At 44.5% G+C, this 21,972-nt stretch overlaps 1 protein-coding gene across 1 annotated transcript in view; it reads left to right on the top strand.

Moving 5' to 3' along the window:
* The window catches only part of LOC118794769 (glutamate receptor ionotropic, NMDA 2B-like), a 59,416-nt gene that overhangs the window by 7,259 nt on the left and 30,185 nt on the right, over positions 1 to 21,972 (top strand). The window contains exon 2 of the mRNA XM_036553035.1: positions 8,879 to 9,493. Within this exon, the coding sequence (XP_036408928.1) occupies positions 8,903 to 9,493 (591 nt within the window). The 5' untranslated portion in view covers positions 8,879 to 8,902. The remainder of the gene's footprint in view (positions 1 to 8,878; positions 9,494 to 21,972) is intronic.

Here is a 21,972-nt window from a genome sequence, read left to right as displayed (position 1 = left end):
TCTGGTAGAAAGCAAGGCGCTTAGGGAACGGAAATGAGCTCTGTGGTGTTTGAGAAAATGTACTGGAAGTGTGTGATAACTGTTGGTTGAACAGCGAGATTAAGTGTGGAATCCAGTCCTCCTGCTTTTCACAAATTTACACATGATTGGTCATCAGCCCTTCATTCACAGTTGTGGTGCTGTTCAGTCCTTCGGTTGGTGGTGCTGGCTGAGACTTCCTGCCAGGGGAGGTGGGGAGGGGTCAGGTGAAGTCATCTCTTTAAGGACCAAGCAGAGCTTCAGAAAAGCTGCATTCTTTTAGGTTTCGCAACCCAAATATACTGACTGTTTAAAAAAATCATTTAATACACCCACCCAAAGAAATACATGCATGACACACATTACCACCACTACTGTTACTGCTAATAATAATAATGATAATAGCAAAAGCTATTATTCTGATCACTATGATTATAATTACAGTCATCCCAACTGCAGTATCTTTGCCTGTCTTGGGCATGTGATGTGGGCAGTATTTTGTGGGTCATAAAACGCTAAGAAAGAAACTTAGCTGCTTAAATGTAAAAACACATTTGCATGAAACAACATCCGTGTTGGTGAGTAATTCATTCATTTTTTAATCTAGCCTTTGAGGAGGAAAAGAGGGCCATGGTGAAATAATAAATGGTAAAAAATGAATGACAGCTGAAAGTACTTGCCAGCTAGCAGTGCCAGCTTCTCTGTTCAGACAGCTATAAACCAAATGAAGTAGCTGGAATTTATCTAATGAACATGTTTAACCAAAGCTCATGAAAGCAACCTCATCTGTAATGGTATTCTGGTAGGGAGGAAAGCGTAAGTGACTTTTGCTATCTGGTGGTGAACCGATAAGACGAGATGTTGAGGACCTCACTGTCCACACGTGAATTGATAGGAAAAAGAAATCATTGTATAAGACGAGGAGGTGGAAAAAAAAAGTTGAACTGCGTCAACTAATCAAATATGCAGAAGCTGGTCTGAAGAGCCAGGGGGAATCAGCTAGCTGGTCCAGGAGGGAGCGCTGCGCTAACGCTGTTCTGAATGGGTTCTGATGTGAACTCATTTTAAGCTGTTTAAAAATGTAGATAGGATGACGACTCAAACAATGTTTCGCCCGGATAGATATATGCTGCTAAACGTGAACACCGCAGAGGAGGAGAAGGCTCGCGGTGTGCTTCAGCAAGACGTTGAGACGTTTTGAGGGCGCCGTTCGTGCCGAGAAGTTAAACTGGATTTAAAAGGGATCTGATTTATGATGTCAGAAAACAGCCAGTAAATATGATGCCTGCTTGGTTCTTGGATGGCGCGCCTCGGGAAATTAGGTTTCTGCTGGAAGTTGGCGTTGTTGGGTCAGTAGGAGGTAGCTGTTCGAGTGTGGACCGAGCACAAAAGCGGTGCCCCAGTTAGTGGATGGATAGGAACAGTCTGTTAGGAGATGCCGTCTCTCGGGCGGGACGCTAAACTGCGGTCCTGAATAGCTGGCCATTAAAAATCCCGTGACACCTGGGTGTTAATCCTGGTGTCCTGATCAAATTCCCACACTGCCTCTCTCAATCTGGCCCTATAATCCCTCCCCCTACATCAGACTGGCAGCACAGTCCCTGGCAATTGCCAAGCTGCCTTGCCCCCCCCCCCCCCCCCACCCCAGGTTCTCACTGCGAAAGAGACTCAGCTGACCTTCTCAGTTAAATAAAGGTTAATAAATAAATAAGTACATAAACAAATAAATAAAATAATAGTTGACGCCATGCATCTCAGATGAGATGCGGCAACATTCTGTCTCCCAGATGTTTCCAGGAAAATATTCTCAACAAAACAGCGTGAGCTTTCAGTTTTGAAGGTGGCTGTTAAAGAAAACAAAGGCGGTTTAACCTTAGCTCCTGTAGCAATGATATCATTTCTGAAGGAAATATTCGATGTAGGATTTATTATTAACATTAATATAATGAAGTGCCAGTTGAAATAATTAACAATCGTTTGATCATGGAAAATGGATTGAAATGAGGGTAAAACAGAGAATGTAAGAGAACTGTTTTTACTCCATCTGAAATGATAACGTGCTCAGTTAGAGCAAAGAATGTTTTTTTGTCATTTCTTTTAAATGGGTAGAATTTGATAAAAGCCATTCATTAATAACATAACATTAACATTTCAGAAACACTTAATCTTAGGGTCACATTAATAAATCATTATTTAGTACATTAAAAAACCATAACTAGCATTTATTCATGTTATTACCACTGCTTAGTTGTTCTGCAGTGCCTGTTATTGACATTAATTAATTGTTTCAGAGTGCATGTCCTCAAGTAGACAGTACTCACCCCTCGCAGATGACTTATGAATACTCACTGGACACCGATTAATGGTACAAAGCAGTAGTTTAATTGCTTTGCAGTCCATGTCCTATAGTCATTTGTGAGGGGTGACTGATGTCTACCTTGGGATAGGTGCAGCAGTGTATGTTAATAATGTATCTATTGATGATTAATTAACGGGCCTTGCTGCAGAGCGGATGGGAGTTTTGGTGCGGTCGTCTGTGGGCCACGGCCGTAATGCATGTTCCTGCGCACCCATGATGTGAGTGGTGCGGGGCACAGTGGAGATACGCACCTCTCTCAACATGCAGACGGCTATTCATGGATATGCAACACTCATTTATAGCCTTGGTTATTATGCTGTTATTAGCCTTGCTTTGCTGCTCTTCAGCTTAATGGTCATGAACTGTCGTAAGTGGCATCAGTCCGCTGTGGGTGGAGGGTCACAGGAAGAGGGGCCACACCAGCGTAGCAAGCCTGTCTGTGATTTGGTACTTTGGTACGTAGTTTGTGACAAGAACAATGTGCCAAAAAACCCTCATATTAATATAATGGTGTGTGATTTTTTTCTTATAATAGCAGTTTTGTAATTAGTGATTAGTAGGAGGCTCAAGATTTTGATTTAATTCCATTTTACGTTTTACTTGTTATCCTTGTCAGAAATTCTCATTGATACTAATTTGTTTTGATTTATGATTCCTAACCCCAGTTGACCTGAAGTCTGTTCTAATTTGATGAACCAAGTCCTAACAGGGTACGTCCTCTTGCTAGAGTTTCCTTTGATGGCTCTTACTGTCATTATGACAATTACTGATAATTAAATTTTGTTTCATGCATTGACTCATATGTACTCATGCGTACAAACACACACAATCTTTAAGGCTACTAAACACACAGAAACACACACACACATATGTATACATATAAGCACACACACACACACACACACACACACAGATATACATGCACTCATGCATTGCGCATGCACACCATCACTGCACACCTACTAATCCAAAGACAGAATCCAGGCTCCAAAAATAACAGTTTGGAATGAGATGGATTGAGGAGAACAGATTATTGCAGCTCTAATCTGTGAAAAGCTGTCAATAAAACACATTTAAACTGATTACAGGACAGTTATTGGCAAGGGGTCATTTTAGTTTGTTTTTTTTTTTTCCTTTTTAAACCATCCTCCAGAGTCAGGTGCACAAACATGACTTGCACTGATGCTAACAGACCAACCGAAGAAGGTTGGTGAACATACACGGATACGGGCCAATAAATATACAAACATGTGCCATAGCAATGATCGTGGTGTGTTCTATTTAATCATTGCAGTAGAATTACAGTAGAGGTGGTCAGATACACGCATTTATGACTGTCTATATCCAGAGGATAGTTTGCCTAACCTGATGATAACCATATTCTGGTGTTGTGTATATGTGTGTGTTAGTGTGTGTGTGTGTGTGTGTGTGTGTGTGTGTGTGTGTCTCAAACTGGCTATATATGTTGCTATTACTATTATGATACCTATTAGTTCCTAACATCTCATAGAAAACCTAAAATCTTTCACACCACCCTTGAAAGGAGTATTTCTGTGTCAAATTCCATAAATACATCTTAAAAAGCCAAATACTGAACATGCTCCAAAATCTTAAATAATTGAAGGCGCTGGGTTTAAATCATCACTCAGTGGAAAATTTATCTTCTTCATGTATTTTTGAAATTGATTGAGTGCAGATGCAACACACTGGTGACACCAGGGACAAATGTGATTACCCACAGCTGGAGGCTCTATTATAATTAAAGGGAGCATGTAAATATAGCATATGATAATGATAATTATGTATTCATTTTTAAGAATTGAAACATTAATAAGTCTGTGATTGTTTTTCTGTCCAGAGTTTGTGGTTGTTTTTCTGTTCCATATTTACATCAGTGCGTGTCTGTGTGTGTGTGTGTGTGTGTGTGTGTGTGTGTGTGTATGTGTGTGTGTGCACGTGTGTGTGTGTGTGCGCGTGTCTGTGTGTTTCTGCATACGTGTGACTGTGTATGTGTGTGAGGAGGAGGGGGGGGCAGACACGATTCATTTAGTTGTGAGAGACCAATAGACACTCAAAGTGTCATTTGTCATGAAATAGACTCCATTATACCAGTCACTCACTCTCAGTGAACGTGCGAGGATACGTGAGGGTTTCTGCGGTAATCAGGAGATGTGAGCGGCCACTCAGATCTCATCAGTTTCATTCCTGCGTGGAGCCCAGCTCATAAATTACAAATGTCAGATCACGCGACTGTAACCAACTGTGCCTTACTTTGTCATTGCCACGGTAAAAATGCTGTCAAATATACATATATATATATATATTTATACTTCTATACTAAATATTGTGATGTAATGCAGTTTCTATATCTCCTGCTGGTACCTTTTTGAGATTTCCCCGTGCTTGTCCTCTATGAATAATATATCAGTGTTTTTCACAGGGAGAGATATGATGATCCTCATCATACATTTTGCTCAGTATTTCAGGGCTGCTTCATTATTCAAGAGTTTCTACATCTACATGTTCTGTCCTTTTACAAACTGCCCTGCCTGGAACAGATTGCATTACCTCACATTAGGGAAAAAAATGACATTTTCTGTGCTTTTTTCAATGTAGTCAGTTCAAAACAGAATATGTCATTTTTTCCTAATGTGAGATGGAAAGTTCAAAACAATTCACATGGGAGGACAGGCAAAGTCTTAACATTTTAAAACATATTCAGAGAGGATATTGCTTGCACTGGTCAATAATAATATTTAAAAATATTATTATAAATATGGGGTAGAATTTGCATTTTGCATGTGAGAGTGATGGTTTCAAAGTTAAGAACTTTTATTTTATTTTCTGTGATTTTTAGTCACTTTTTCTGTCACTTTTTAGTCAAAATTAAGTTTTAGGAATTATTAAAAACTATAAGATCAATAGTTATAAAACTGATGCTGTGTGACTTTGGGCGCTTATACAGCCTGTAGAGTACCTGATACATATTATACATCACACCGTCCCTGTGCCAGCTGTAATTGTGAGATTTATCATTGATGGAGCTGCTCAATTAAACAGGTCAATTACGCCTGTGTCATCATGCTTCATAAACCACAATTCTTCAGTTGTATATGACCCATATTAGACTCAGTTTCATTAATGACAATTACGCTTTTTATGTGCATTAAGGTGTACTTATTGCTTTTTGATTGCAACTAACTATATTAAATGACATGTATTTATAACGGCCGAAAAGCTGAAGAAATTGTAATAGTTACGTGGTTTTATTAGTGTTGGTATTATTATGTCATTTAGCAGACGGCCAGATAAAAGATGACTTTCAGTGCATGAAATAATTACAATAACAACAATAGAAAAAATCAGAAGTACACGTCTGAAGACATGAAGATTGTGTTTTACATGGTAACATGGAAATGGAATTAATATTCAAGGAGTTTAATACAGATCAGCTGATCTGGAATATCTGCTTGCGGGGAAAAACAGTCTTGCGTTATTAGAAAGATACATACATCTGTGCATCTTTAATGTAGAGTTTAAGGCGTTGAATGTAGCATGAATGGGGGATAGTTGAAAGAGCTTCTGAAATACAGACAGCACGTTTAAGGAGGCATGCCTTTGTGCATGATGCCAACCCCTTTTCCGAGAACAAGCCTCCCCATGACTGTCTTCTGCGGCGGCTTCCATTTGTTGATGACTCCCAAAAGTGCAGTTGGAGGGTAAACCAGGGTAAACAGTACTGCTCTGTATGACCAGTTCAGTTTTTGAAGGTTTATGCCACTTATTTAAGGGTCTTTTCATTCGTACCTCCGTTAGCATGGATTGTAATACCAACTTGATCACGGGAGCGTCTGAAACCATCACATTCTTATGTCATTGTTACATGGACTCGCTTGCATTCCAAGATGTGGTGCCATTTGACCATAGCAGGGTTCTATTATTGTCTTATTGTTGGTTTTGCGTGGGGGGAGGGTTCTCTGCTTTCTCTGAGGAGTGGCTGGCCTGAATTCTCTGCTACAGAGAGCAGCGTCCATCATTTTTCTAGCAGGAGCCTGGGATACGCGCAACTTTTAACTTGCCCTAATTGTGCTCCATTCCTGAAATATGGCCGCCATTGACATAGTTGGTTATGGGCACTGACCCTAGAGCTGGTATCAGTGAGAATGCCTGTCTAGTGTGTATCAGAGTGTGAGAAGTATTGGTGTGCATGTCGGTGTGTGAAATGTGTCAAATGGTGGGTGCTGGAGTATGTGTCAGTGTTTGTAGATGTGAGGGTCCTTCTCTCTCATTAAAGAGTTTTGAAATTTGTTGAACAGTCCTACACCCACAAATATACAATTAATCACTGCATTATCATCATAATTATAGTGACCATTAATAGTTTTACTATCGTTGTCAAAACAATTAAATGGATTCTCTGCTCATGTGCAAAGAAGTGTGAGATGTGTATGTGCGTGTGTGTGTGTGTGTGTGTGTGTGCATGTTTGTGTTTGTATATGTAGTGCATCCAATGTGTCTGTGTTACTTTGTGCATGAAATGTATCAGTGTGTAAAATGTACCTAATGTGTCCATGGTTATAGTGTGTATCCGTGTGTATAATGTGTCCGTGTGTATTAGTGTATATGGGTTGCCAGGGTGTATCGGTGTGTAAAACATAACTGTGTGTATCGCTGTGTCCATCACCAGTGTATGGAGAGGCCTATTTTAATTGTTGCCATGGAAACTGAGTGCTGCTAGAGGAGTGGAGATTCAAATGGAGCATCTCTCTCTCTCTCTCTCTCCCTCTCTCTCTTTCTCTCTTTATTCCTGTGCCTCCCCATTTCCCATCCCTCTTTCTTCTTCATCATCCTTGTGTTGCTATTCCTCTGTGTCATTCCTCTTCTTCTACCCTCCTCCAGCCTCTTTATCTCTTCCCTTGCCGTTCATCAACACTTTTTCCAGTGTCTGTCCTTCCTCTCCATCTCTCTTACTACTAAATCTCCCTCGGTCTGTCTCTTGGTGTAGCATAAGGCAGCAGTGTAGCATAGTGGCAAGGAGCAGGTGTCGTAACCGAAAGGTTGCCGGTTCAATTCCCTACTGGGGCAATGCTGCTGTGCCCTTGGGCAAGGTGCTTAACCTAGAATTGCCTCAGTAAATATTCAGCTGTATAAATGGATAACGTAAAAATTGTAACCTATGCAAATTCATGTGGATAAGAGCGTCTGCTAAATCCCAATAATGCAATGAAATGTATTGTGCCCCTCCATCTCCACATCTGCCCCCTTTAACCCCGATGTGTATTCCTCAATTCTCTTTTCTCCTTTTCTCTCTGTCCCATACTCACTCCCTCTCTCAAGCCTTCCTTAAGAAGAGCATGCAGTTGACAATTAACACAGGGACCTGTAATTAGCGCTGACAAACTTCTAGCAATTAGATCTCTTAAAGAAGGCCTTTTGTCATCTGTGTGTGCCTCCCTTTCACCCCCACCCCCCCATCCCATAGTGTTGGATTACTCTACCTCTTCCCCCTCTCTCTTCTTTTCCTGTGTCTGTCTGTGTATCCTTTACTCCCTCAGGCACAGCACATGTGCACACAGGCACACACATACACGTACTGCAAACACACTCACACCCTTACATTCATGAACACACTAGCCGTATCACAGAATTTTGTTACCAGGCTACGAGAAACTGTACAAGCAGTTTCTCTCTTTCTCTCTCTCTCTCTCTCTCTCTCTCTCTCTTTCTCTGTCTCTCTCCACTCCCTCTCCTCCCTCTCCTCCCTCCCCCTCTCACTTCTCTTTCTTCTTTTCTTCCCTCTCTCCTGCATCACTGTTAATGAAAAGGGCTATAAATAATAGCAGAAGATCTCTGGTCATTCAAAGAGAGAGTGAGAGGGAGGGAGAGAAAGAGATACGAGTGGGAGAGGTAAGAGGGACAAGGGGATGAGGAGGGAAGGGCAAACGGTGTGTCCGTCAAGCTGTGTGTCCCTCACTCAGCCAATCAGCATGCCAATCAGTCAAACCAGTCCCTTTGCGTACCAATCAGTCACTGCATTGCTCGTTTCATCAGTCGGCCGGCCAATCAGAATTCAAAGTGCAAAATTCCTCTCTGCCTTTTGATCTCTGTCTCTCCCATGCGTTCTCTCCGTCTCTGTCAAAGTTATCCACCCTTCCGTGGGGAGAGTTTATGTCATACATAATAAAGACCTTTATCTCGCCTTAACTCACCTTTCATAAAATATTGATCTACGTGCGAGTGTACATACCCTTCCTATGTGAGTTTGTTTATTAATATCATATAACCTCCATCTTTTAGTTTATGTCTTGAATTAACCCTTTCTTTGTCTCCCTCTCCCTCTCTCTTGCTCTGCATTGCCCTGATTTCATAAACCTGACACTGATATCTTATGACGACACTGGAGTGTTCAGTTCAGTTCAGTCAGTCAGTCAGTCAGTATGTATTTCATTAAGACCTCTCTCTCTCTCTCTCTCTCTCGCTCTCTCGCTCTCTCCATTTTAGGGATTGCATTTACACTCCTCCATCATGCTCGTCTGCCACCACCACTCCTCCACTTCTCCCCTGGACTGGCGGATCCCTCCCACGCCTCCCCTTCCCGAAATCTCCGCCCCCCGGCGGCGGACCGCCCTCTCCGCCCTCTCCCTCTTCTGCATCTGCCTCCTCCTCGTCCCCGTCTGCGAATCCCGGAGGGACAAGGGCGGAGGGGGCGGGGCAGGGGGAGGGGAGAGGGGTGGGGCTGGGATCATGCCGCCACACTACGCCCCCGTGGCGCCCCCTCCGCCACCTCCCCCAAAGATCGCGCAGGGCCTGAGCATCGCCGTGGTGCTGGTGGGCAACTCTAGCGAGGTGGCACTGGCAGAGGGCCGGGAGAAGGAGGACTTCCTGTACATGCCGCTCCCGCCCAACGTGGAGCTGGTTACCATGAATGAGACCGACCCCAAGAGCATCATCACCCGCATCTGCGACCTGATGACCAAGTCCTGGCTGCAGGGCGTGGTGTTCGGGGATGACACTGACCAGGAGGCCATCGCCCAGATCCTGGACTTCATCTCCGCGCAGACGCACATCCCCATCCTGGGAATCCGGGGGGGCTCATCCATGATCATGGCTGCCAAGGTACGGGCTGGGTTCTAACGTTTCTGGGTGTTCGCTGCATCACCGTTCCTAAGATGAGGATTAGGCTGAAGAGCTACAGTACCAGTCAAAAGTTTGGACACGCCTACTCATAGAAGGGTTTTTCTGTATTTTCACTATTTTCCACGTTTTATAATAATAGTAAAGACATCAAAACTATGAAATAAAACAAATGGAATGATGTAGAGACCAAAAGAGTGTTAAACAAATCAAACCTATCTTATATTTTTGATTCTTCAAAGTAGCCAAAAATATTTTTTAAATTACCCTTTTTTTGGAAAGAAATTCACACATAGGCATCAACTTCACTATTTATGTTTGTCTAAGAAACAAATTTCAACTGTTTAAGCATAAGGCTTTTGATCAAAATGTCTTTGAGTGCTTGTTTGTCATTATCAGGTGTGTCCACACTTTTGATTGGTACTGTAGGCTTTGAGGACTATGACCTGGGCCATGAAAATGACATGGTGTGACTTTTATGTCTTTTAAAAGACACTTGGTGCTGTTGCCAGAGAAAAAGAGCAGGTGTTTACCGCTGTCTCCTAACATGCAGGCTCATTTAGAACTTCAAATGAAACTGTCCAAAGTCAGCAAATGTTTTAAAATGAACCCAGAAGAAGTGTTTAGCTGGAAGCACCAGATATACAGCAAGACAATGGTCCTTTTAAGGTTGGGTACTGGTGACCTGGAACTGTACGTCTAACCATACGCGTTAGCTGGGTTTTTATTTTCTCATGGAACAACCGTGGAACAACCAGTGCCTTTAAACCCTGTCTGTTACGGCGAGATAGAGGTGCTTTGAGGAGGCTGAGATAGGTTGTTGAGCTTTGGAAGCACACTGTGATAGAGATAGAGTGAAAGCTGTTGGGTGTGGAGAGGGATGGAAAAGCGTGCGAGAATGTTGGAGACAGTATCAGCTGAAGCCAGCAAGTAGTAAGGAGATAAGGAACAAGAGTGAGATAGACTGGAGACTGAGGGAGGAGAGGAGTACTGAGTGAGATGCCACAGAGCAACATAGAAGAGGAGCTGGAAGGTACAATATGATACAGTTTTTGTGCTATTTTTCATCTTAGTGCCATTATCTAGATTTTTTCACCACCTCTGCGTCACCAAGAGAGTCACATGGACTCTGTCCCAAGTACTGGCTTTACCCATCCCAAGTACAGCCATCGCAAGTAGGATGTGTACCAGTCCATCTGAGGGATTTTCAGACAGTTTTTTGGCAATGAATGTTAGTGGAGAAAGAACAGAGTTACTTGTAGAAGGGCCTGTAATAGACACTGAGTGGGAAAACCATGCTGGTCTAGATATTGTGGGAGGGTTAGGGTTCGGGGTTAGGGATTTTCAAACATTTTTTGAGAATGAGTCTTAATGGGGGAAGAACAGAGTTACTCCTCAAGGGCCTGTAATAGACACAGAGTGGGAAGACCGTGCTGGTCTAGACATTGTGGGAGGGAGGTGGGTTCAAATCCCAGACGAGAAGCCACCGCTTCGCCCCGCAGAGAGTACATCGTCTAAGTCCTTACCTTACCCACGGATCCAGGTGTTTAAATGGGTTGCGGAATGCATGAGAAAAAAAAACAAACAGAGCTGTCCTGTAAAGTCATCCCTGAGGAGGGTTTGCACTAAGCAAATAAATAATGTACGGGGCATGTAATGGCATCTGGAATGTTGGGAGAAAAAAACGGAATCAGACATGGTCCCTGGTTCATTTCTGTACCGCAAGATATCCTGCCTCTGTGGCACTTGGGGTTTAATTGCCCGTCGGCAGGTCCTGGAGACGGAAATGAGTCCCCCGTCATACATCTGACCGGGCCCGTCATTAGCGGAGCACATTTCCTCCAATTTGACCGAGGCAGTTAACGGTTTGGAATAAATTAATTGAATTAACTCCACTCCTCACTGTCATGTCCAACATCCGGTCCTCCTTCACTGTCAAGAGACCCACATGGATCAGCCATATGTTTATGATATATTATATGTATAAATATTTATGTTATAGCTCCTGCCTCTCCGCCCGCCTGTATGTGCAAAAAGGCATTAGTTTAATGTGCACGTGTTGTAGAATGAGGACGTTTTATTAGCAGGATCTTCATGCTTATTAAAAAATGAAAATGAGCGTGTGGTGAAATTCATAATTCATTGAGCTGGTGGCCTGCACAAGTGCCAAAAAAGCTGACATTTGTTGCTGCAGAAAATTTACATTGAAAGCCAAGTGGTGTTCCTCCAATTGTATATTACAGTTTTAGTCATAAAGCACACACACAGGCCCACACACACACAATTAAATTTCAGTCCGTCAGTAGGCATAACACCAGAGAGAAAGAGCAGAGCAGTTAGAGAAAAGAAAATAGAAGGAGTGAGTGCTTTGTTGCAGTTTGATCACAGAAATGTGTGAAAGTCAATGGTGGCAAAAGGGTGGATGGACTGGAGGCATTGACTAAGCAAGAGAAACTCATAGAAATGACAAGAAAATGAGAATGAGACAGAAAGAGGGAAAAAAAAACATGTGGGTGTGAAAGAGGAAGACAGGCTTCCTCGACATGTGCCGGTTGTGTCATTTTTGACCTCACGTGTTTAGACTCGGCCAAACAGGGCCGGCGGAGGGATGAAATGAGAAAAGAAAGAGAGGAAGGCTGGACAGGATGGCCCAGAGAAGCCGAGACAGAGGCCTGGTACACAGGAGGGACAGGCAGAGAGAAGAACAGAGGGAAAGGGTGATGAAAAGAAAGTATTTTGCCCTGTCTTTCACTTGACCATTACAAGCTCGCTCACTTTCTCTCCCTTCCTGATACACAAGGCCAGAATGTTGCTGATGCAGTTGGCATGGCAACTCCTTACACACATATGTTGGTTTACATAAAACACATAAAAACAGAGAAGAAAAAAAGTAAAGGGTTGCAAGTTGGGAGAGTAAGCAGGTGCATGTGTGTGAGAAAGCTAGATGGGGATCAGAGAAAGTATGGTGCACATTGACAACATGCATCAATGTGGATGAGAAAGGAAGGGACAGAGATTATAAGTAAAGACAGGGTGGGTGGGACAGTGAGAGTAAGACAGAGAGAGCAGGCCTCCGTTTACTTTGAACCTTGAAAAATATTTTGAATCGACAGTGGAGAGAGGGAAAAAGTGGTGCTGGGAATGATGGAGGGATCCGGGCAGAGGGAGGAGAGGGAGGAGAGATATAATCGGAACAGTGGGAGATTGATTAGAGGAGAGATGTAAGGGTTGTTAGAGCGATGGATGGGGAGAGAAGAATGTTTTGTTGATTGAATGATAATGATAGGAAGATATGTGAAGTGAACGTTGGTGGCAAGACTAAGGAATATGCATTTGTGTTTGTCTGGGTTTGTACCTATGTCTGTGTTTGATAACACCTTTATCTGTGTGCCTTTATCAATAGGTATCATACATGTGTGATGTCATACCTGTATGCATATGTCAGCACATATGTGACAAGCATGAATATGTGCATATGCGCCTCCAGCTAGATAATAGTGCTTGATTGTGTATCATCTACTAGGAAGTGTGCGCTCACTTCCTAGTAGATGATAACGTGCATTTGCGTGAGTGTATGTGTGCTCTTCCAACTAGATAATAGCGCTTGATTGCGCGAGAGTGCGCCTGCTTCCGACCAGATGATCGTGTGTGCTTGCGTGAGTGTGTGTGCGTGCCTGCTTCCGACTTTCCAACTATCTTCATGTTCAGTGATCATAGTTTGTGTGCTTGTGCTGTACAGGAACCGGTCAAAAGTTCGGACATACCTGATTAAAATAATGGAAAACACGCGTTCAAAGGCATTTTGATTTAAAGACTTATGCTTACATGCTTGATTTTTTTTTCTTAGACAAATATAAATCATCAAGTGGATGCTTATGTATGAATTTCTTTCCAAAAAAGAATTAATAAATTTTTTGGCTATTTTGAAGAATGTAAAATATAACATGTTTATAACACCTTTTTCATCACTGCATCATTCCATTTGTATTGTTTTGTAGTTTCGATGTCTTTACTATAATTCTAAAATGTGGAAAATGGTAAAGAAAAAGAGAGAAAAGTGTGTCCAAAAGACTGGTACTGTGAGTTGTGTTTATATGTTGTGTTTGTACGGAACAAATGGCCTACCTCGCCCCTTGTGGTTTGGGCTATGCTCTGTTATTCTGCAGGCAGGGTTTAGCAAAAGCGCAGCGAGCGGCCGAGTTTCGGGATGGCATTTGAAGTCTAATTGGTGTGACTTTTTAAAAAAGACGATCAGCTCCTTGCCCCGCTTGTCATGCCGGATAGCGCGCGGCCCCTTCTGTGCAGCGTAGCGGCGTAGCGCCATGCCGGAGAGGTCCGGAATGATTCAACACGCCAAGGTGTGACCAAGGTGACTAATATGTTCCGGGACCAGTTTCCGGGTAATGAATCATTGTTGCGGAGGAATCATTGTTGGGATTAAATGTGTCGAGCATGAATGATAATTGGGTGTGAATGGTGTCTGGAACTAATTGTTGTTGGGACGACTGGAGGGAAGGTACTGAAGGACTTAATTACGGTACATTGGCAATTTGCAGGGGCCTGTTGTGCTCGGTGCTAATTTTAAAAGGGGGCACACATTTTTTTTCCTGGAACCAAATGTCTGGGGGCCTGATTATCACCGGGACCGATGGTTGCCAGGGAGCTCCGGACTTAATCCGATGAGTTGGATCACGCTGTCCACTAAACGCACTAAATTATATTACATACAATACCTCATTATAAACGCAATTCAACAAGGTCCTGTAGTCCGCCCTCATGATACGCTGTTCCGCACCATGGAATCATGCGCCATGCCATTCATTTTTAAAAACATTTTTGCAATTAGGATAATTCCCTAAAGATAAGGGAATTAAAATAGAACATTGCTCTGACCAAAGCTTGCTCTCTCTCTCTCTTTCTCTCTCCCTCTCTCTCTCTCTCTCTTGCTCTCTCTCTCCCTCTCTCTCACTCTCTCAGTACCCCCTCTCTTTCTGTCCTGGTTTAGAAAAGTGACAGTTCAGCTGGTGTGTTCCCCTTTTGAGAGGGAGAGTGAAAGAGAGAGAGCCCTAAATATATGTGTCCTATTTCCCCCCCCCACAGTCACTTTTTTCCTCTGCCCATTTTGAACGTGTACATGTTTAAACTCATTCTAAACTTTTTTTTCCCCCTCCTCCGCCCGTCTCCGCCGCGTCTGGTTTTCCCTTCTGCCCTCCTCCATCCTCAGGTTGGCAGTAAAGATGGCATTCCCATGGCTTATGTTGTTAGAGAGATTTCCATTCCCCATGCTGTGAGGCAGACAGATGTCCAGGTACGCCCCCCGGACCGGATGCCAGTCAGTGGCAGATCCATTACCCTTATCCAAGTAATGCTGAGAGAGCCGGTGTGGGGCCTCTTCAAAGCCTTCGGTTTGACTCCGCGGGGTGTTGAACGTTGAACGAACCTCTGGTGTTTCTTCCTTCTCAAGGCTATCGCAGTAGTGTTCCACTTTCTGTGTAGGTATATTCTGTATCGTACCCCCCTCCCTCTCTCCTTCTCCCTCTCACACTCTAATCCTTCTGCTAACCCCCTTCTTTCTTAGTTACCCATCCACTCATCCTTATCGCCCCACGCTCTGTCTCCAGCTTCTTCCACCCTCCCTCCTGCCCTCGTTTCTTCCTTCCCTGTCGCTCTCCTGACCTTCGCATCTTCTTCTCTTCGACGCAACAGCTCCATCTCTCCTTCTTCCTCTCCGTATCTCTCCTCCCCAGCCATCTGTGAGCATCCCCCCCCCCCCCCCCCCCCACCTATCTCTCTCTCTCTCTCTCTCTCTCTCTCTCTCTCTCTCTCTCGGCCTCCTCAGCCTCTGTTCCTGTTGCGTCCCTCGCTCCCCCTCTCCCCCTGTCCTGCCTTTCTCCCTCTCTCTGATGTGGTAAAGTGTGGAGCGCAGGGGGGGCAGTGTAGATTAGAGATCACAGGCTTTGTGTCAGTTGGGGGGCTGGGGGTCGGGGGGGTGAGAGGCTGAAAACCACAAGAGGTGTTCAGTCAATTATGAGTGAGTCATGTGCCAAGTTGGCTCTGTTCAAACTGACACACATAGACATGCTCACAACACACACACACTCTCCCTCTCCCTCTCCCTCACACACACACACACACACACTCAAAAAGCAGTGTCAAATGAACTTTCAGTTTTAAATAACCCAAATCACCACAGCCCAAGGCGCAGGGCGAAATACTGTGCCAATCAAAAAAGTACAATGCCAGCACTGTAAGGGCCTTACATTTAGCGCTTGCGTTTTTTTTTTTAATTCTGCCATAAAATTAATGGGTACAGTACTAGGATGGTAATCAGCGATTAGCAGGGTATTGAATGCTTAGGCTGCATTCTGCTGTGTTGCCATAGCATTTTTTTTACAGCAGAAACATCCCCCTGGTTGAAAAATAGCAAATGCTCACCTACACAGCAAGCTCTCTCCTCTAAACCCCACCCTCCCCTTCCATTTTCACTTGAAACAAAGCGAGCGTCTGTGATGAATATAAATGATGCCCCTCCCCTGCTCTCCGCAATTAGCACAAACAGAACCTTTCCCCGCCCTCTGTCTGTAAATAGCCAAAACCCTTTAACTCTCTCCTCATAGAGCACCCCCCCTGCCCCCCACCACCACATATACACACAGAGGCACACACACACACACAGACATACGCGCCCACTCTTTCTGTCTGGGATAGAATGTTGAGCGTCAGTGAATCAGTGAGTCAGGTACTAAGTGCTTGTCTACTTAAGTTCTTGGGCCTGACACGGGAGGCAGGCCTGTTTCTGTTCATATCCCAACTGAAGCATTGCAGATTAAATTTCATACGCTGCACTCAGATTCAGCTGGCTCCGCTGGCACTACAAGACGTACCAAGTGCCCTCACGCATATCAGCAGACACCCTTGTCCAGGGTGACACTCACAGCGTACGTTTTTACTTACTCTCCTATGTGTGAGCTGCCATGCTGAAGGGCACAAGAGCTGTACAGTATTTGATCCCACAACCTACTGGTTCCTAAAGCCCCCAGACGTGCATGCATATACAGACAATGCTATGAAAGTAGTGCACACACGCACTCATTCACTTGCGTGCACACACACACGCACACGCACACATATATACATAGACATAGATATATATAGATATATATATAGATATATACATAGATATGTATATAGATATATACATAGATCACACCTGCATTTGTGTTATCAGTGAAATCAGTGAAGGATCAGTGCATCACACATGTGTTCCATCTCAGGCTGTGTATGTCATATTTATGTGCGTGTGTATGTGTGTGTGTGCATGTGCGTGTGTGTGTGCATGTGTGTGTGCGTTACAGCGATAGCATTGTCCATATACGAGTGTCTATAGGTGACCTCTATGTCAGTGAGTGATTTTGCCGTTTGTAAGTCAAAGTCAAACAGGCTTAACAGACTTCATTGGGGTGAAACGCCGCCACTTCGTGAGAGCTTTTAAAACGATGCAATATGGAAATGCAGCTCACAGAAAGGAAAGGTATGGAATAAAATGCAATAGAAATTACAGTGACATAATACAATAGACAATGACATAATACAATCGCTATCTTTAATGCGGACAGTGCCCCACCATCACCAACTCTCCGATCTTCACCTCATCCCTCCCCCCCCTCAACATCAGAGATGTGACACACTCTAATATGGACCCAGTACATTCTTTTCCCTCCTAAGAGGGTCTCCGCCAATGTTTCCGCATAGCAGAGACCCCCCCGGCCAATCACAATTAACGATCACGACAGAAGGACACTGTGGGCCTCGAATACAGTTGTTGCTCAATAACAATGATTTCGAAATGATTCCGCTTCCATTTTGAAAAGCAATAAATAAAGGCCGCGAGAGCGTGGATGCGGCCGTGGTCATCCGTCACCGTCAGGCCTACCTGTGCCTCCTGCTCACTGTGCGGAATGGGACGCAGACATAATTGGCCTGAAAGCAAAACAACTGTAATTGACCTCAGGTGTATTTTGCATTGTGTGTGTGTGTGTGCGTGTGTGTGTGTGTGTGTGTCTGTGCTCGTGTGTGTGCGTCTGCACACAGTGCGTCAGTGGGTGAGTGGATATTTTTGTTCACACTAATGGCATCTTTAGCAAGACTGTTTCGATGGAAACCACGTTGCCACGGAAACGCAGCCTGTCTCTTTGAATTAGAATTTTCTCTCTCTCTCTCTCTCTCTCTTTCACCCTGTCTCTCTCCCTCCCTCCCTCCCTCTCTCTATCTCTCTCGCTCTCTCTCTCTCTCTCTATGACTCCCTCTCTCTTTCTCTCTCTATCAGTCTCTCTCTACCTCTCTCCTCCGACCTGACAGCACATCTGATGCCCGTCGAGAAGCGCGCGGATCATGCACAGGAAGAGGGGGCCGGGGAGGAAGAGATGGAGGGGTTTGCGCCAGCAAGGGAGTCTGGGGCGGAGGGAGGGAGGAGGGCAGCGAGATTTCAAAATCATTGTTTTGGGGTGAGAGACGCTGAGGTAGCTTGGTGAGAAAGGCCTGGGACTGCATCGGTAAAGAGAACAGGTAACACACGGACAGAGAGGCAGAGGAGAGGTGAGAGACGCCAACGGAGAGTGGCAGTGAAGAAGTGGCATAGGTATTACAGTGATAAAAGTGTGAGGGCAGGAGAGGGGGGGGGGCAAAGTGAGGGAGAGAGTCTATGTGTATGCGAGCGGGAGAAAAAAAAATGAGAGCGAGGGAGAGAGAGAGAGATTGATTGATTATGTTCCCTTAAGTGCTTTTGGCATTATTGAAACAGTGCTGTCTTCCCAATCCAGCCAATCTGAATTAACATTGCAGGGAGGGTGATGGAGAAATGGAGAGGGGGATGAGGATACGGATAGAGGGGGAGAGAGGGTGAACGGAGCAGTGAGGACAGAGAGAGAGAGAGAGAAAGAGGGAGGGAGAGAGAGAGAGAGAGGGAGAAAGTGATGTGTTGGCAGAGGGATGGAGGGAGAGAGGGACAGCTGACACACAGGGGTGAAAGATTGAGGAGAGCGGGAGTGGGGTTCGGAGAGGGTGGTACTGTGGAGGAAAGAGGAGTGGCTGAGGCAGGAGAAGAGGAGAGAGGGACGGTTGATATGTCCTGACAGGGTCGTGACCTTTGTTGCTCTGGTTGTCTGTCACACTTGACTCTTCCTCCGTCGTTTCTTTACCTCCCTGTTTTCCTGCTGATGCAGCCCACACACTGGCCAACTGACCATAAAAATAATATAGATCTGACTACTGCTCTTCTGTATGGGGTCAGCTCTGTAACTGGGGGCCACATTCAGGTGTGTGTGTGTGTGTGTGTGTGTGTGTTTATGTGTATATGTGTGTATGCATTCATGTGCACCTGTGTACATGCAGGTGTGTGTGTGTGTGTGTGTGCATTCATGTGCACATGTTTACATGCATGAGTGTGTGAGTGTGTGTATGTTTACGTGTGTGCTGTGAAACCTGATCTCAACTTTTAAAATGACCCAGTGTTTTTTTTTCCCAAGAAAGGAGGAAATCCAATACAGCTCACTTGAGTGTTACAGTGTGTGACTGTATGCCTGTGTTTTTGTAATCTCACGCACACGTTCGTGAATTCACTCAGGCGCTAACGACTTTAATTAACTCCTGGTGCCTGGGAAGTTAATTACTGCAAGGGTTAAAGGTGGCAGAAAATACCCAGATTACCTCCCCATCACTCTCATTCTCTCAGGCTCCTATCACCTCTAAATCTGATTTCCATCTCTCCCCACCTCTTTTCTCTGGCTGCTGTTCCCATTCAGGTAGTTTGACTGGCAGCGTAGGCAGGAGTATGTCCAAAGCACGGTTAATTATGGTAGTTATTAAACAGGATGGAGTGAAATCCACACAGTAACCTGTGTTTCACATACCCCCCCCCCAACCCCACCCCATTAAGAAGAATTTTTAGTTCTCTGTTAAAAAGGATGGAGTGAAATCCACACCACACAGTAACCTCCATATCTCATGTACAAACAGCACCCCCCCCCCCCCCCCACCCCGGTTCCTCACCTTCAGCGGATGCTGGCCTCGTGTTGCATTACACACGGCCATACCCCTGTGCCTCTGTTCCCACTCGTCGCTTGCTCTGTGTCAGCTCCCTGGGCCCCACACAGATGCACACAGACAGGGCTCTCCCAGATTGCACAGCTCTCTCTCGCTTTCTCTCTCTCTCTGTTACAGAAGGGCACAGCACCTGCACACAGACTTGTGAGCAGTCTGCTCTCCTCTGCAGTGGAGTGGAAGGATGAGTTACTGCCGGGCTCTTAAATCACATGCCCGTTGTGCTTTTGCTGTTAAGTACAGTAAAATTAAATGGCAAGATGTTGTGCTTATCACTGCTTACATATTGTATCTTGGCAGTGTTTGTGAAGTGCAGAGTTCAGTAAGCAGAGTAATGTTTTTAATACTGCTTATCTATGATATGTTAATGTGTGTTGCAGGGCTTTTTGTGTGTTTGTGTGTGTGTGTGTGTGTGTGTGTGCTTGCACGCAAGTATGTATGTGCATGCATGTGTGTGTGCATGTGAGTGTGTGTTTACACGTGTTTGTGTGTGTGTGTGTGTGAGTGTGTGTGTGTGTGTGTGTTAGCGCACGCATGCATGTACATGCGTGCGCATGTGTGTTTATGCGCACGAGTGTGTGCCTCTGCACATGTGCATGTGTGCCGCGTGTGTAGCAGGTATTTTTAGAGTCGTGGGGAAATTGATTTTATTTTAATTAGAATTTCAGCGCAGACTGTGAGAGAAGATGGAGAGTAGTACTGTAGCAGCGGAATGGAGGGAGGAGGAGGGCCCGCTGCCAGGGAGAGAGAGGTGAGGGATAAGGGCAATAGACAGACAAGAAGTGGCTTTTAACAGAGCCTCCACCTCACCTGAGCACTTCTGTCAAACCATATGATTTTTGAATCTTAAAGGCAGTGATTAGAACGATTAGAGGGATTTTTTTTAGGCATTAATATGTTTAGCAGGTTTTTTTAGGGGAGCTAATATTTTAGAGCTGCTGCTGTTATTAAAAAATATATAGCGCTTTGGCAGGCCTTGTTTTACTGCCATGCCAGCAAAGCCCATTTGAATTTGAACTTTTCTCTCGCTCAATGACAGAGAGAGAGAGGTAGAGAGAGAGAGAGAGAGAGGAGGAGGAGGAGGAGGAGAGGAGCTGCCAAATGTCTTGTCTATCGGCTACAGCTGGAAAGAGCAGACACTGTGTGCTGTGAGCTTTGCAACCTTCAGCTGCAGTGTGTACTTGTGGCACTCCTCTGTTGAGGGATTCAGAAAGGGATTGGGGGAGAAGAAGCAGGAAGGGGCCGTGGATGTTGTCTGTTTCTAATTTGGCCAGGTCCTTTTTTTTTGACTGTGTGGATTTGTTTTTGTCTGGCTTTTTTTTTTCTTCCTCTGCTCAATGTGTGGATTTAAAAATGAGGTGCTAACTGCTAACTCACCTGCTCTGCCACCACCAAATGCAGGATTTGCTGTAGTTTAGATGGAAGGTCTAATTGTGTGGTGTAATGTGTTTTTTTATACACCCTTCACTTAAATGTGTTTCCATTGTCGAAGCAATTCTGCTATGCTATTAAAAGTCATTTTTTTTCAATTTTTAATTTAAATTTTAGATGGAGAGATAACAGTCCATACATGTTCTACCTCTTGGCTGATTCATTTGAAACCACCACCCCACACAAACTCTCTCTCATACACACACACACACACACACACACACACAGTCGCTCTCTATCTCTTGTTCTTTCTCTCAGCTCTACTCTATCAAAGGTGCTTCACTGGCTTGACTGACAGGCGGTTTTGCCAAAGCCAGTTACATACTGGAATCAGCACATCAGTAAAGGACAGTCCATTTTTCAATCTCTGCCTTGCTTTTCTCTCTTAAATTCACATTCAAGGGAGCCTCTGTTGGCACGGCAAGGTGACACAAGCATTTTTGCAGACATTCTGAAGGACCTGTGACCAGTGAGCTGCTGCCTCTCTTTCTGAATCTCTCTATGCAGTGCCTCTCCCTCTCTCCCTCTTTCTCTTTGTCTCTCTTTCTTTCTCTCCATCACTGCCTTTCTCTTCCTGGCTGCTGGGGGTTTGACACAGAGTGAGGGAGAGAGAGAGAGAGAGAGAGAGAGAGGAAGAGAGAGAGAGAGAGAGAGAGAGAGAGTGGAAGACATAAAGTTTCCTGGTAGCAAATGGAAGTTGTTCTGTTTATGGCTGATGAGCCTAATGTACCATTGTGTGCTATTTACATATTGCTCTCTTTTAAAAGCCCCGGCAACATCCAAGCACTCTTGTCACGCCAATTTGAATCTGAGTTGGGGAAAGAAAGAGACTCTGAAAGTGAAAGTAAGTGTGTGTGTGTGTGTGTCTGCGAGAGTATGAGAGAAAGAGAGAGAAGTAGGAGGGCTAACAGATGCCTCTCCTGTTGTCCCAC

This window comes from Megalops cyprinoides, chromosome 19, assembly GCF_013368585.1.
Source record: "Megalops cyprinoides isolate fMegCyp1 chromosome 19, fMegCyp1.pri, whole genome shotgun sequence".
NCBI lineage: Eukaryota > Metazoa > Chordata > Actinopteri > Elopiformes > Megalopidae > Megalops > Megalops cyprinoides.
Note: the sequence above shows the minus strand (reverse complement) of the source record. Positions and strands in the feature narration are given on the sequence as shown.